Source organism: Pituophis catenifer, unplaced genomic scaffold, assembly GCF_029215685.1.
Source record: "Pituophis catenifer annectens isolate HBS135680 unplaced genomic scaffold, rPitCat1.0.hap2 SCAF_2, whole genome shotgun sequence".
NCBI classification, from domain to species: Eukaryota; Metazoa; Chordata; class Lepidosauria; order Squamata; family Colubridae; genus Pituophis; species Pituophis catenifer.
In genome coordinates this window covers 40,731,272-40,741,669 of record NW_027256882.1, presented here as the reverse complement: position 1 = coordinate 40,741,669, position 10,398 = coordinate 40,731,272, and the positions used below count along the sequence as shown (strand labels likewise).

Here is a 10,398-nt window from a genome sequence, read left to right as displayed (position 1 = left end):
TAGCCTAAGGCACAACTAGACATTCTTGCAATGTAAACTTTTTTTTTTATTCTGTACAATATTAGACTGCAATCATCTTTACAGCACTTACTAGTGCAATTAACAGCACCAACATGGGGCAACATCCACACTATACAGAAGAAACACAGATATACAATGAGTTGTTTAGTGGCATCCTCCTTGTCAGACAGGTAGATGAACCAAGAGAGGTATTGACAGGAGGGCAAGGCTTTTAACTCTCCCCTATAGACTCTTGATGCCCCTTGCTGCTAATTAGCCACGGCAAAAGTGATGGCCTCTCGTCTGACAGCTCCAGGCCCAGCAATGATGCTACAGCAAGATTCTTTAGCTTGTTCTGAAGTGGCTGGGAGGGCATGAGCTGAAAGGAAAGAACACAAAGTTAGTTTCTACAGATTTACAGCTTTCTTGCCAAGATCCAAGCAAAGGGATCTTTTTGGGGGGGGGGGGAGGGGGGGCAGTTGGGAATCACACCAGTATCGCCTCCTGCAACACTGCTCACGCTCAGGAACTCACCTTGCTTACTTTGTGACACTTAATTAACCCTTGTGGATTTAAGAAGAAAGTGGAATAGGCATCGTAAATTCTGGAAGAGGAATTAAACGAAAATTAGCCAAGCAAGACCACATTCTGCCATCCTCTTAGACAAATAACAGCGGTAGCATTATAATATGTCTTGAGTAATCTGTTTTACTGTCCTAAACGGCTTGATTAATTTTAATTGCACTTACATCACAGGCCAATAAGCATAGCAAATCAGCCCATATTAAGGAAGGATTCAGAAGACCAGCCCTGATGACCAAAGGAAATAGTAAATCAATAGAAAAGAATATTTGTAGCTCAGGGTTGAACTGTGGAGTCCTTCGTGTTCTGTGAGCTTGGTTGTTTTCTTGCAGACGTTTCATTACCCAACTAGGTAACATCATCAGTGCTACTGCTAGTGGACTAGCCCCGATGATACCACCTACTAGTTGGGTAATGAAATATCTTCAAGAAAACAACCAAGCTCAGAGAACGCCAAGGACTCCACCGAGAAGTCTCTCAGAAAATGGTTAGACAGAAGCAAGACTAGGGCATTCTATGCCTGCTTTTCTATTTCAGCCTTAAGAATAGAATAGAATAGAATAGAATAGAATAGAATAGAATAGAATAGAATAGAATAGAATAGAATAGAATAGAATAGAATAGAATAGAATAGAATAGAACAGTTTATTGGCCAAGTGTGATTGGACACACAAGGAATTTGTCTTGGTGCATACGCTCTCAGTGTATATAAAAAGAAAAGATACATTCGTCAAAAATCATAAGGTACAACACTTAATGATAGTCATAGGGTACAAATAAACAATCAAATCATACTAGGAAACTATCAATATAAATTGTAAGGAAACAAGCAACAAAGTTACAGTCATGCAGTGATAAGTGGGAGGAGATGGGTGATGGGAACAATGAGAAGATTAACAGTAATGGTAATGCATCTTATGTGAATAGTTTGACAGTGTTGAGGGAATTATTTGTTTAGCAGAGTGATAGTGTTCGGGGAAAAAACTGTCCGTGTATCTAGTTGTTCTGGTGTGCAGTGCTCTATAGCATCGTTTTGAGGGTAAGAGTTGAAACAGTTTATGTCCAGGATGTGAGGGGTCTGTAAATATTTTCACAGCCCACCTGCAGTTTACAGGTCCTCAATGGATGGCAGGTTGGTAGCCATTGTTTCTTCTGCAGTTATATCCTATGCAGATAGGATTATTATCCTATCGGAGGTGCCTCACCTGTAAAATTCAGGTTTATTCCTGAAGAAACGCATCAGGAAGACGTGGAAAGGCAGTCCTCGAATCCGCCACCGCACTTGGATGCTCCAGTTCTCAGGATGTTGCGTCACCTTCATCACCTCTAGGTGCATATGAACAAAATAGTTCCAGGCCAGAAAACGGCACAAGTTAACAGCCAGTTGATATATCATTAGGCCACTGGTGGTAGAAGTAAGAAGAGAACAGTTCGAATTGGGGTCTCCTGTATCACCGCACTGTGGAAAAGGCTAAAGGTAGTCCTCGACTTACAAACACCGATTGAGCCCAAACTTTCTGTTGCTAAATGAGACATTTGTTAAGTGAATCGTGCCACCTTTTTTGCCACTGCTGTTATGCGGATCACTGCAATTGTTCAGTTAGTTAGAAACACGGTTAAGTGAATCAGGCTTCCACGCTGACTCTGATTGTCAGAAGGTCGCAAAAGGTGCTGATGTGGCCTTGGGACACGGCTACCGTCATAAATATGAGTCAGCCGCCAAACTGTCTGAATTTTGATCACGTGACTGTGCAGATGCCACAACAGTCGTTAAGTGTGAAAAACGTTCGTAGGTCACTTTTTTCGAGTGCTATTGTAACTTCGAATGGCCACTAAACGAACTGTTGTAAGTCGAGGACTACCTCCACTTCCTTATCTACACATCAACGCACCTCCATGCATGTTTAAATAATTCTCTCACCGTGCACTCTTTTCCCATGTGCATCGAATTATGACTTATACATCTATTTTCTATCTTGTCCCATGTAAGACTGATGATGATACAGCAGCTTCCCAGTTTTGCGGCCCGGGGGGGGGGGGGGGGGAGGGAGAGAAGATGATTCCATGCTGAGTAGCCAGCAAGCGCATAGCTCCATTTGTGTGAGCAGCATACATGTGCGTCCCCACTCATGCAAATGGAGCCCGCATGTACGCACTCACCCACTGTTCAAGCAAGTGGGAGTGTGCATATGTGGGGATGTGTGCAAGCTGTTTCCGTTGCCCGGTTGCAAACACCTCACGGCCCACTAGTGGGTTGCATCCCACAGGTTGGGGACCCCTGGATTACAGGTAACTCTTGACTTACAACTGTAATTGAACCTGCCCATTCTGGTTATAAGTAGTGATGATTTTAACCTTTTTCCAGCGGTCATAAAGCAAGTGTGGCAGTCACATAGTGATTTGATTGTTCACTATGGGTTCACTATGGGTTATTCACTATGAGTTATTCAGCAAAAAACGCAAAACAACCGGTCATAAGTCAAGGACTATCTCTATAGGACTAGCCAAATCAAAATAACACATCCTGAGTTCTTATCTCTGACTACAAAAAGATTCCTTCTAAGTAAAGGCAGCCCACATTTACAGACTTGTTTAGCAAACATTCTCAGTTATGACAGTGATGAAAAAGTACATTTTGTGACCACATTTATAACCGCAGGTCTATAAAGGAAAGCTGAAGATGCTTGTCCTTGTAAAGGAAAGCACAGTTGCAGATTCACTTAGCAACCAATTTGCTTAAGGACCAAGTTGTGGGTCCCAATCGGGGTCACTAAATGAGGACTATTTATATTTCCTTCTCAGGCATAAAAGTGGCTTAGTTGCAGCCACAGCATTTGGAAAGGAAGACTGACTCTTTGCCTTCAACAGGCACTCACGACTATAATAACATTTATATCTGTAGTACAGATTACAGTAGATTAAGAGCTGCGTTTCATTTCCCAGAAGATACTTGGAAACATTCCTGTCTGCAACATCTTAAAGCAGCTTCATCTTTTCTCAGGATCATGTGACAATTCCCAAAGAACTCAAGAAAAATCGTGGCTGCTTTAATAGGCTACTCATTAGGCACAAGGACTGTGCTCCTATCTTTTCCAAAGTGGTTTTTGGATACTAAATCTAAAATGCTGGATAGTCCACAAATCATTTATGTACTCTTAAACCACGGATCCCACAACCCCTGCTCCGTAGGCTGGTACCAGGCTGTGGCATGCCAGAAACTGGTCCGCGCAAAGACCCATCTGTGGGATGCAGGCAGCATGTGAAACCATGCCTACAGCAAAAACCTCTCGCTATGGAACTGGTCCCTGGTGCCTGAAAGGTTTTTGGGGGGGAGGGCACTGCTCTTAAACTTTAGAAATTAATTATATTGAGGAAAGAAGTGGCAGCTTTAATGAATCAAACAGATGATAATACACAACCCTTACCGTTAATAAAATAAGGGTTGCAGCAGCTTTTAAAAGTTCTTAAGCTATTTGTCAGAAAAACTATAAAGCAGAGAGTTTAATAGTTATTGTAGCAATTGACAAAATGCCACGTCAGTACCAAGCGATGGCCCAAGACTTTTTGTTCCTACAATATGCTCTTAGATGAAAATTAGCCAGTTTTCTTTCAGCGTCAGTGCTATTCATGAAATCTTTAAAGTAGTTGCTTTATCGGATAGGGTTGCAAAGAATTCCATTACAATCATTCAGAATCTATGAAGCCAATTCCAGATGCTTCCTTGATGGGCCTTTTGCTAATTGCTAATAATATGCCAATTGCTAATAATATTTTATATAGCCAAGAAAATGTATAATTTGTTATTAATTTGTTATTACACACCTTCCTTGCTATACAGAATTACTAATTCTGTAATTACTAATAATCGTTCCTATAAATGGGGAAAGGGCTAGAGCGCAGGTGTCAAACTTGCCATGTCATGTTGCCGTCAGGCGACGTATCGCAATGTTTTTTCCCTCCATGGAGCTGGGGTGGGCGTGACCTGAGTGTGCCGTATCCAGACCATGGGCCGCCAGTTTGACACCCCTGCGCTAGAGGGTGTACAAGAAGTCTCACCACCCCCTCAACTACGGACAATGGGAGTGGGGGAGGAGAACATTGTACACATTTAATAAATAAAATACATATACTGAAAAGAAGGCAAGTTATTATCTTCTCTCATGATTGGTGTTGTTCTGCAAAGATTGTTCTTTGTGAATCAGATACACTAGCCATGGTTTCCCATTTTCTAAGATCAAGGCCCAACTATAAATTGTAGCTAGATCTGGGAAACTTTTCAAGGGGGAAAAAAAATTCCCCAGCTCTCCAATGGTTAGATTATGGAACTTTTCACATTCAGTAAAGCAGGGGTCTCCAACCTTGGCAACTTTAAGACTCGTGGACTTCAACTCTCAGAATTCCTCAGCCAGCTTTGCTCCAACCTTGGCAACTTTAAGACTCGTGGACTTCAACTCTCAGAATTCCTCAGCCAGCTTTGCTCCAACCTTGGCAACTTTAAGACTCGTGGACTTCAACTCTCAGAATTCCTCAGCCAGCTTTGCTGGCTGAGGAACTCTGGGAGTTGAAGTCCACGAGTCTTAAAGTTGCCAAGATTGGAGACCCCTGCAGTAAAGGACAGACAATCCAGCCATCAGATATTCTAACTCGCCACCCTCCCTCCCTGATTCAAGACTGACCGTGTTTTCAGATGCAGGATCTCATTGATGAATTCTACGTCCCGAGAATACATTCTATAATCATGAGTCCTCGAAAAAAAGGCTGGTAACTGGAGGGATGGAAGAGAGAACAAAGCAGAGCAAACCAAAGTGAGAAATTTATAGCTCAAAGATTCTCAGAAGTCCACTGACATCACTTTGCCTTGAGAGTTTTATGCTTAGGTTCTGTCCAGTATAGACAAAACTAATTCTTGTTAAATTCTAATGCCTCAACTTTCCATGAATAGGAATGCAGATTTCACAATCTTAATTTTTATTCATGAATGTGTGTTGTATCAATAATTAGTTAATAAAACATGTTGGGATCCTACATGCTTACCTGAAGTGCATGCATCAGCCTCTTGGACTGCACAAATAATTTTCCTCTATTGTGGGATTGGGTGGAATATAAATCTGCATAAATCTAGACCCTTTGTGGATATTTTTGGAAATCAAATCAAAGTTTCAACCTGCTTGCAGAAAAGACTGATAATAAACTCTCCTCAAGATAAATCCTGTTTCTGCAAGCTTTCAAATTTAGTGCAATATATTTTTACACTTCCTATTCCATCTATAAAATAATTTAAATGTTTAAGATAGACAAAACTGCTTTCCAACACATTGAACCAGAGGTGGGTTTCAGCAGTTCTGACCAGTTCTGGAGAACTGGTAGCGGAAATTTTGAGTAGTTCGGAGAACCGGTAGTAAAAATTCTGACTGGCCCCTCCCCCATCTATTCTCTGCCTCCCGAGTCTCAGTTTATCAGGAGGAAATGGGGATTTTGCAGTAATCTTCCCCTACCATACCCACCAAGCCATACCACGCCCACCAAGCCACACCCACAGAACCGGCAGTAAAAAACGTTGAAGCCCACCACTGCATTGAACCATTATTCTATGACTGTGATGGTGAACCTATGGCATGGGTGCCACAGGTGGCACGCGGAGCCATATTGGTGGGCATGTGAGCTCAGCTTCGGCGCGCATGCGCGCACCAGACAGCTGATTTTTGGCACTTCTGGGCTCACCTGAAGTAAGGAAACAGGTTGTTTCCTGCCTCTGGAGGGCCGGGGGGGGGGGGGGGGAGGCCCGTTTTATTTTTCTTCAACCGGAAGTTGGAAAACGGGCCATTTCCGGCCTCCGGAGGGCCTCGGGGGTGGTGGTAGGTGGTAGGGAAGGCTGTTTTTGCCCTCCCCAGGCTCCTGGAGAGGCTCTGGAGCCTGTGGAAAGCAAAAAAACGGACCTACTGGGCCCACCATGCCATTGCGTGCCAAAAGCAGAGGGACAGCAGGTGGGGGTGGTCGCATGTGCATGTGTGGGGGGTGGGGCGCATAGAATTATGGTGTGGGCATGCACACACGTGACCTCCCTGCGCTCCCCCTGCTTTTGGCACACAATGGCAAAAAGGTTAGCCATCACTGGTCTATGAAGTCAAATATTCTTTACATTAATAAACCACATAATCATCTGCTATGTAATCTTTTTACCTGCAGATTTAGTATGTTTGAACTACACTGCCTCCTCAAATAATTGTCTTAAGTCATTTCCTATAAAATATTAGAATGAACAGCATTATAACTCCAATGACTCAGAGGTTTATTGCAAATCACAAATATTAAACAAGCATATTGAGTCTTGTATAGGAGGTGATTAAAGCAAAAATCATTACTCTTTCTCAGGTAATTAGGAAATGCAGGTGTGCTAAGGCAGATAATTAAAAAGAACACATCAGTGCTATCCTACAAACTGCAACAAAGGGCTTAAACACACCAGAAGGCAAACATTTTGTTCTTCTTTTAAAGGCTATTCAAATGTATGACAGTGAGGATTCCTAAGAAAGCTTCTTTTACCAGTCCAAAGCAAAACATTAAGATAGATAGTTGCCTTGAAGCGATCTAAAAAGATTTTGGGATCTTGGAATCTATTATAAAACTAAGTCACATTTTGTGTCTTGATTTAGCAGTGTCATTGACCAAGCCAATAATCTATTTGAATGCGCCTCATAGAAAAAAAAAGGATAACTGTATATTTAAAAAAACACCACCGAAGAGAAGGAATTTGTCATTAAGTACTATACTTACAATTTATTGAAGGCATTTACTAGTTACTCTAAAAATCATATTTTATTGTAATGCACTTAAAAGTATATATTTTTCCATTTCTGGCTGCTGGCACAATTTATATAAGGCAGTGATTAATGGTATGTATGAACAGATGAGGTTAGAAAAGAAAACCTCTTTCTTAGGAATTGCTTGAACCTCAGAACTAACAATGAACCACAAACAGGGGTGGGCTTCAAAAATTTTAGGAAGGGGTTCTCTGCCAGGTGGGCGTGGCCATGGTGGGTGTGGCCTAGTTGGCCTCCTGCACTATGGCGGCGGCGGGGGGGGTGTTTTTGCCCTCCCCGGGCTCCGGAGGCTTTCCTTGAGCATCCGGGAGGGCAAAAATGGCATCCCCAGGCTCCAGAGGCCAGAAACGGCCCCGTTTCCAGCCTTCCTGAACTTCCGGTAGGCCCGTACCCTGCACTTATCTGCATCCAAAGGGCTGCATGGGGACTCCTTGGAGGGGCTGGGCTGGGTGGGCGGGGCCAGCCAGGAGTGGGATTTGGGGGTTCTCCGAACTGCACAGAATCTCAGCTAGAGGTTCTCCCGAACCCCTGTGAACCCCCAGCAGCCCACCCCTGACCACAAACCATAACTCTCTCATTTGCCCACGGTACACTTGACAAAACTGCCTCTCTTGTAACAGTCTTTATCCAATGCCAAGTTCATAATCAAGTAGTCTCCCAGCTACCTGCCATTTTACAAAGGAAAAAAAAAATCTAGTTCTCTAAACAGCAAAAAAGCAAAATCGGTACCTCTTCCCGTAATTTTTGGTGCATGACTTCGAGGTGCTCCTCCATGTCACGGTTACTGCTGGTAGGCGAAGTGACCGGGGAGGGAGCCCCACATGTAGCTTGGAAAGGCGCAAGGGATGCGGGTGCTGCCTCCGATGTCTGATAAAGTGATTGCAAATGCCAGCCATGAAAGAGACTATACAAAGAGTCTAAAGAAGCACTGTCCAGTCCTTCACTAGGTCGTATCCTTAGATTATCCTCTTGCCTTCCGTTCTCCAAAATGATGGCATCTTCCATGCTTTCAGGGGGGGAGAGAACGGCTGGTTGGAAAAGAGACCTGGTCTCCAGGTTGCTGAATTTCAGTCCATATTTGATTACAGTACAGTTTTCTGCAGAAGGGTGAGGCAGAACTGGAAGGTGAGGGGCAGCTTCTGACAGCTTCTTGGAGAATAGGGAGGGAAAAGTCAGTCTTATTGGTGTGGAAGAGATAAGCTCAGGAGGTAATTTATCCCAGGAGGCAGCCACATCCTTAAAAAAGAGAGAGAGATTTCAGAATAAAGAACCTAATTATCAAAAATGTTGTATTCTGTCCTTGGCACTCCTGAAAGGCAGTTTATTTTCCTGGGCTGTCTGATCTCACCTGACAGGTCTGCACAATGACAAGCCTTTTCTACACGGAAAAGGAGGTTTGCTTTTATCTGGGTAATGCATACAGAGCACTGAACTCATTATTTTATTTTATAGAACAGAATTTTGGTAATCAAGAAAAATCTTTGATAGTTAAATACACGCCCTATTTGGTGGTTTGGGTTTTTTTAATTAAGTGCCAACCACAAGATATGTTATGTGCCATAATTTATTCTATTTCGAGAGAAGAAATCATCTCAGAACAACAGTGGGGTGCCATAACAAGAACATTTCTGCATGGTACAGGGTAAAATAAAAATTTAAAATCGGCTCCTGAAAATGAAAGTCAAATCTAACATAAGACAAGAACCCAGCAACCATTTTGTAAACAAAAAATAACTTTCGTGTTTTGTGAGCACAAAGCAAGTACAGACTGAGGTTCCTAAGACTGAGGTTCCTAGATCATAGGCCGATTTGACCAGAAACAGGAATGAAATACATTCCAATGCAAAATCTTGCACTGGGTTTTTTTTTTCTCTTTTACTATCTCTGATTTTTAGTCTAAAGAGCCGCAAGATTAAAACTAATTTCATTCAATACAGCTAATCCTGCATTATGCCGGGATTTAATCACTGCCTCTGGGGTCACATCCACCACCGAGTAGCAACTTTTGGGAAGACTGCCAGCCACACCCTCCTTAAGATTTTTTTTTTCAAGCGGTAGATGAAACCGCTTTTACCCGCAGGTTACACACATCCTTGCAGCGACAGCAGAGCTTCGACGGATCAGCCGGGCGAGCTGTCACCGGAGAAGCACCGCAGGAGTCAAGTCCCGGGCAACCTTTAACCGCGCTATAATCCTCCCTAGCTCAACCCGATCCAACCAAGGTTTTGTTCGTCCAGCCCGGCACCGCCGATCCCCCGCAAGGGAGATCTGCAAAGGTGACCGATTGGGTCGCAATTTGTTTTTTTTGCAAAGGATCCAATTGCTTCTGTCTTGTCCTCGGTCCGCCGGTGTCCCCACCCCACCCCACCCCGCTTCCCAACAAGATTGCTGCTTGCAGATCCGCCCCAACCCTACTCTGCCCGTCTTTCCCGCGAGGATCAGGGATGCCCGGCCACGCCCGGGTCCCGCTGCCTTTCGCTTACCCGCGGCCGCAACCGCGCCGGGTGGCAACAGCGCGCCGAGTCTCCTTGGCCCAGGCAGAACGGGCTGCTGCTGCTGCTGCCGTCCCACCTCCAGGAGCAGCGGGCGCCCACGCGCAGGGCAGCCTTCGGGCTCCGCTGGTACATGGCGCGCGAGCGCGAGGCAGGCGCCTTCCACGCGCTGGCAACCCTTCTCCTCCTCCTCCCCCCCCTCCCTCCAGCCCGCGAGCCCCTCCAGCAGCGAACCCCGCCGCCGCCGCTGCCGCTACAGCCGGCTTTAAAAAAAAAAAAAAAAGGCCACGACGCCTGCGCTAACTATTGCGCAGGCGCACGTCTCCAGTCTCCTTGACCGAAGGAGGAAATGGTACGCCACCCTTAGAGCCGGCGTGAACTTGACGAGCCGAGTCCGTAAGTACGCCTGCGCATTGAGAAGGTCGGCGAGGACCTGCAGTCAGACAGACGTCCCACGCTGCTTTTCCCAGCGAGACTTCCGGTTTTTGGCTTGTAACTGTTGG

The 10,398-nt window shown here is 44.6% G+C and overlaps 1 protein-coding gene across 1 annotated transcript; it reads right to left on the bottom strand.

The window, feature by feature from the left end:
* Window positions 1–45: 45 nt before the first annotated feature.
* Window positions 46–10,078, bottom strand: CUNH6orf136 (chromosome unknown C6orf136 homolog). The gene is made up of 6 exons (XM_070933473.1): window positions 9,887–10,078; window positions 8,133–8,639; window positions 5,259–5,347; window positions 1,788–1,985; window positions 535–604; window positions 46–379 (listed from the first exon to the last, which is right to left on the bottom strand). Exons 1-6 carry the CDS (start codon window positions 10,028–10,030, stop codon window positions 233–235), a joined length of 1,155 nt encoding a protein of 384 aa, XP_070789574.1. The 5' UTR covers window positions 10,031–10,078; the 3' UTR covers window positions 46–232.
* Window positions 10,079–10,398: the final 320 nt, after the last annotated feature.

Bases quoted from the DNA above. Each gene is read 5' to 3' on its own strand.
- CUNH6orf136 (XM_070933473.1), bottom strand. From the start codon at position 10,030: ATGTACCAGCGGAGCCCGAAGGCTGCCCTGCGCGTGGGCGCCCGCTGC. The intron at 605-1,787 runs GTGAGGCACCTC...TTCCTCTTCCAG, and splicing joins AATAAACCTGAATTTTACAG to AATTTACGATGCCTATTCCA. The intron at 380-534 runs GTGAGTTCCTGA...CTTTCCTTTCAG, and splicing joins AGTGTCACAAAGTAAGCAAG to CTCATGCCCTCCCAGCCACT.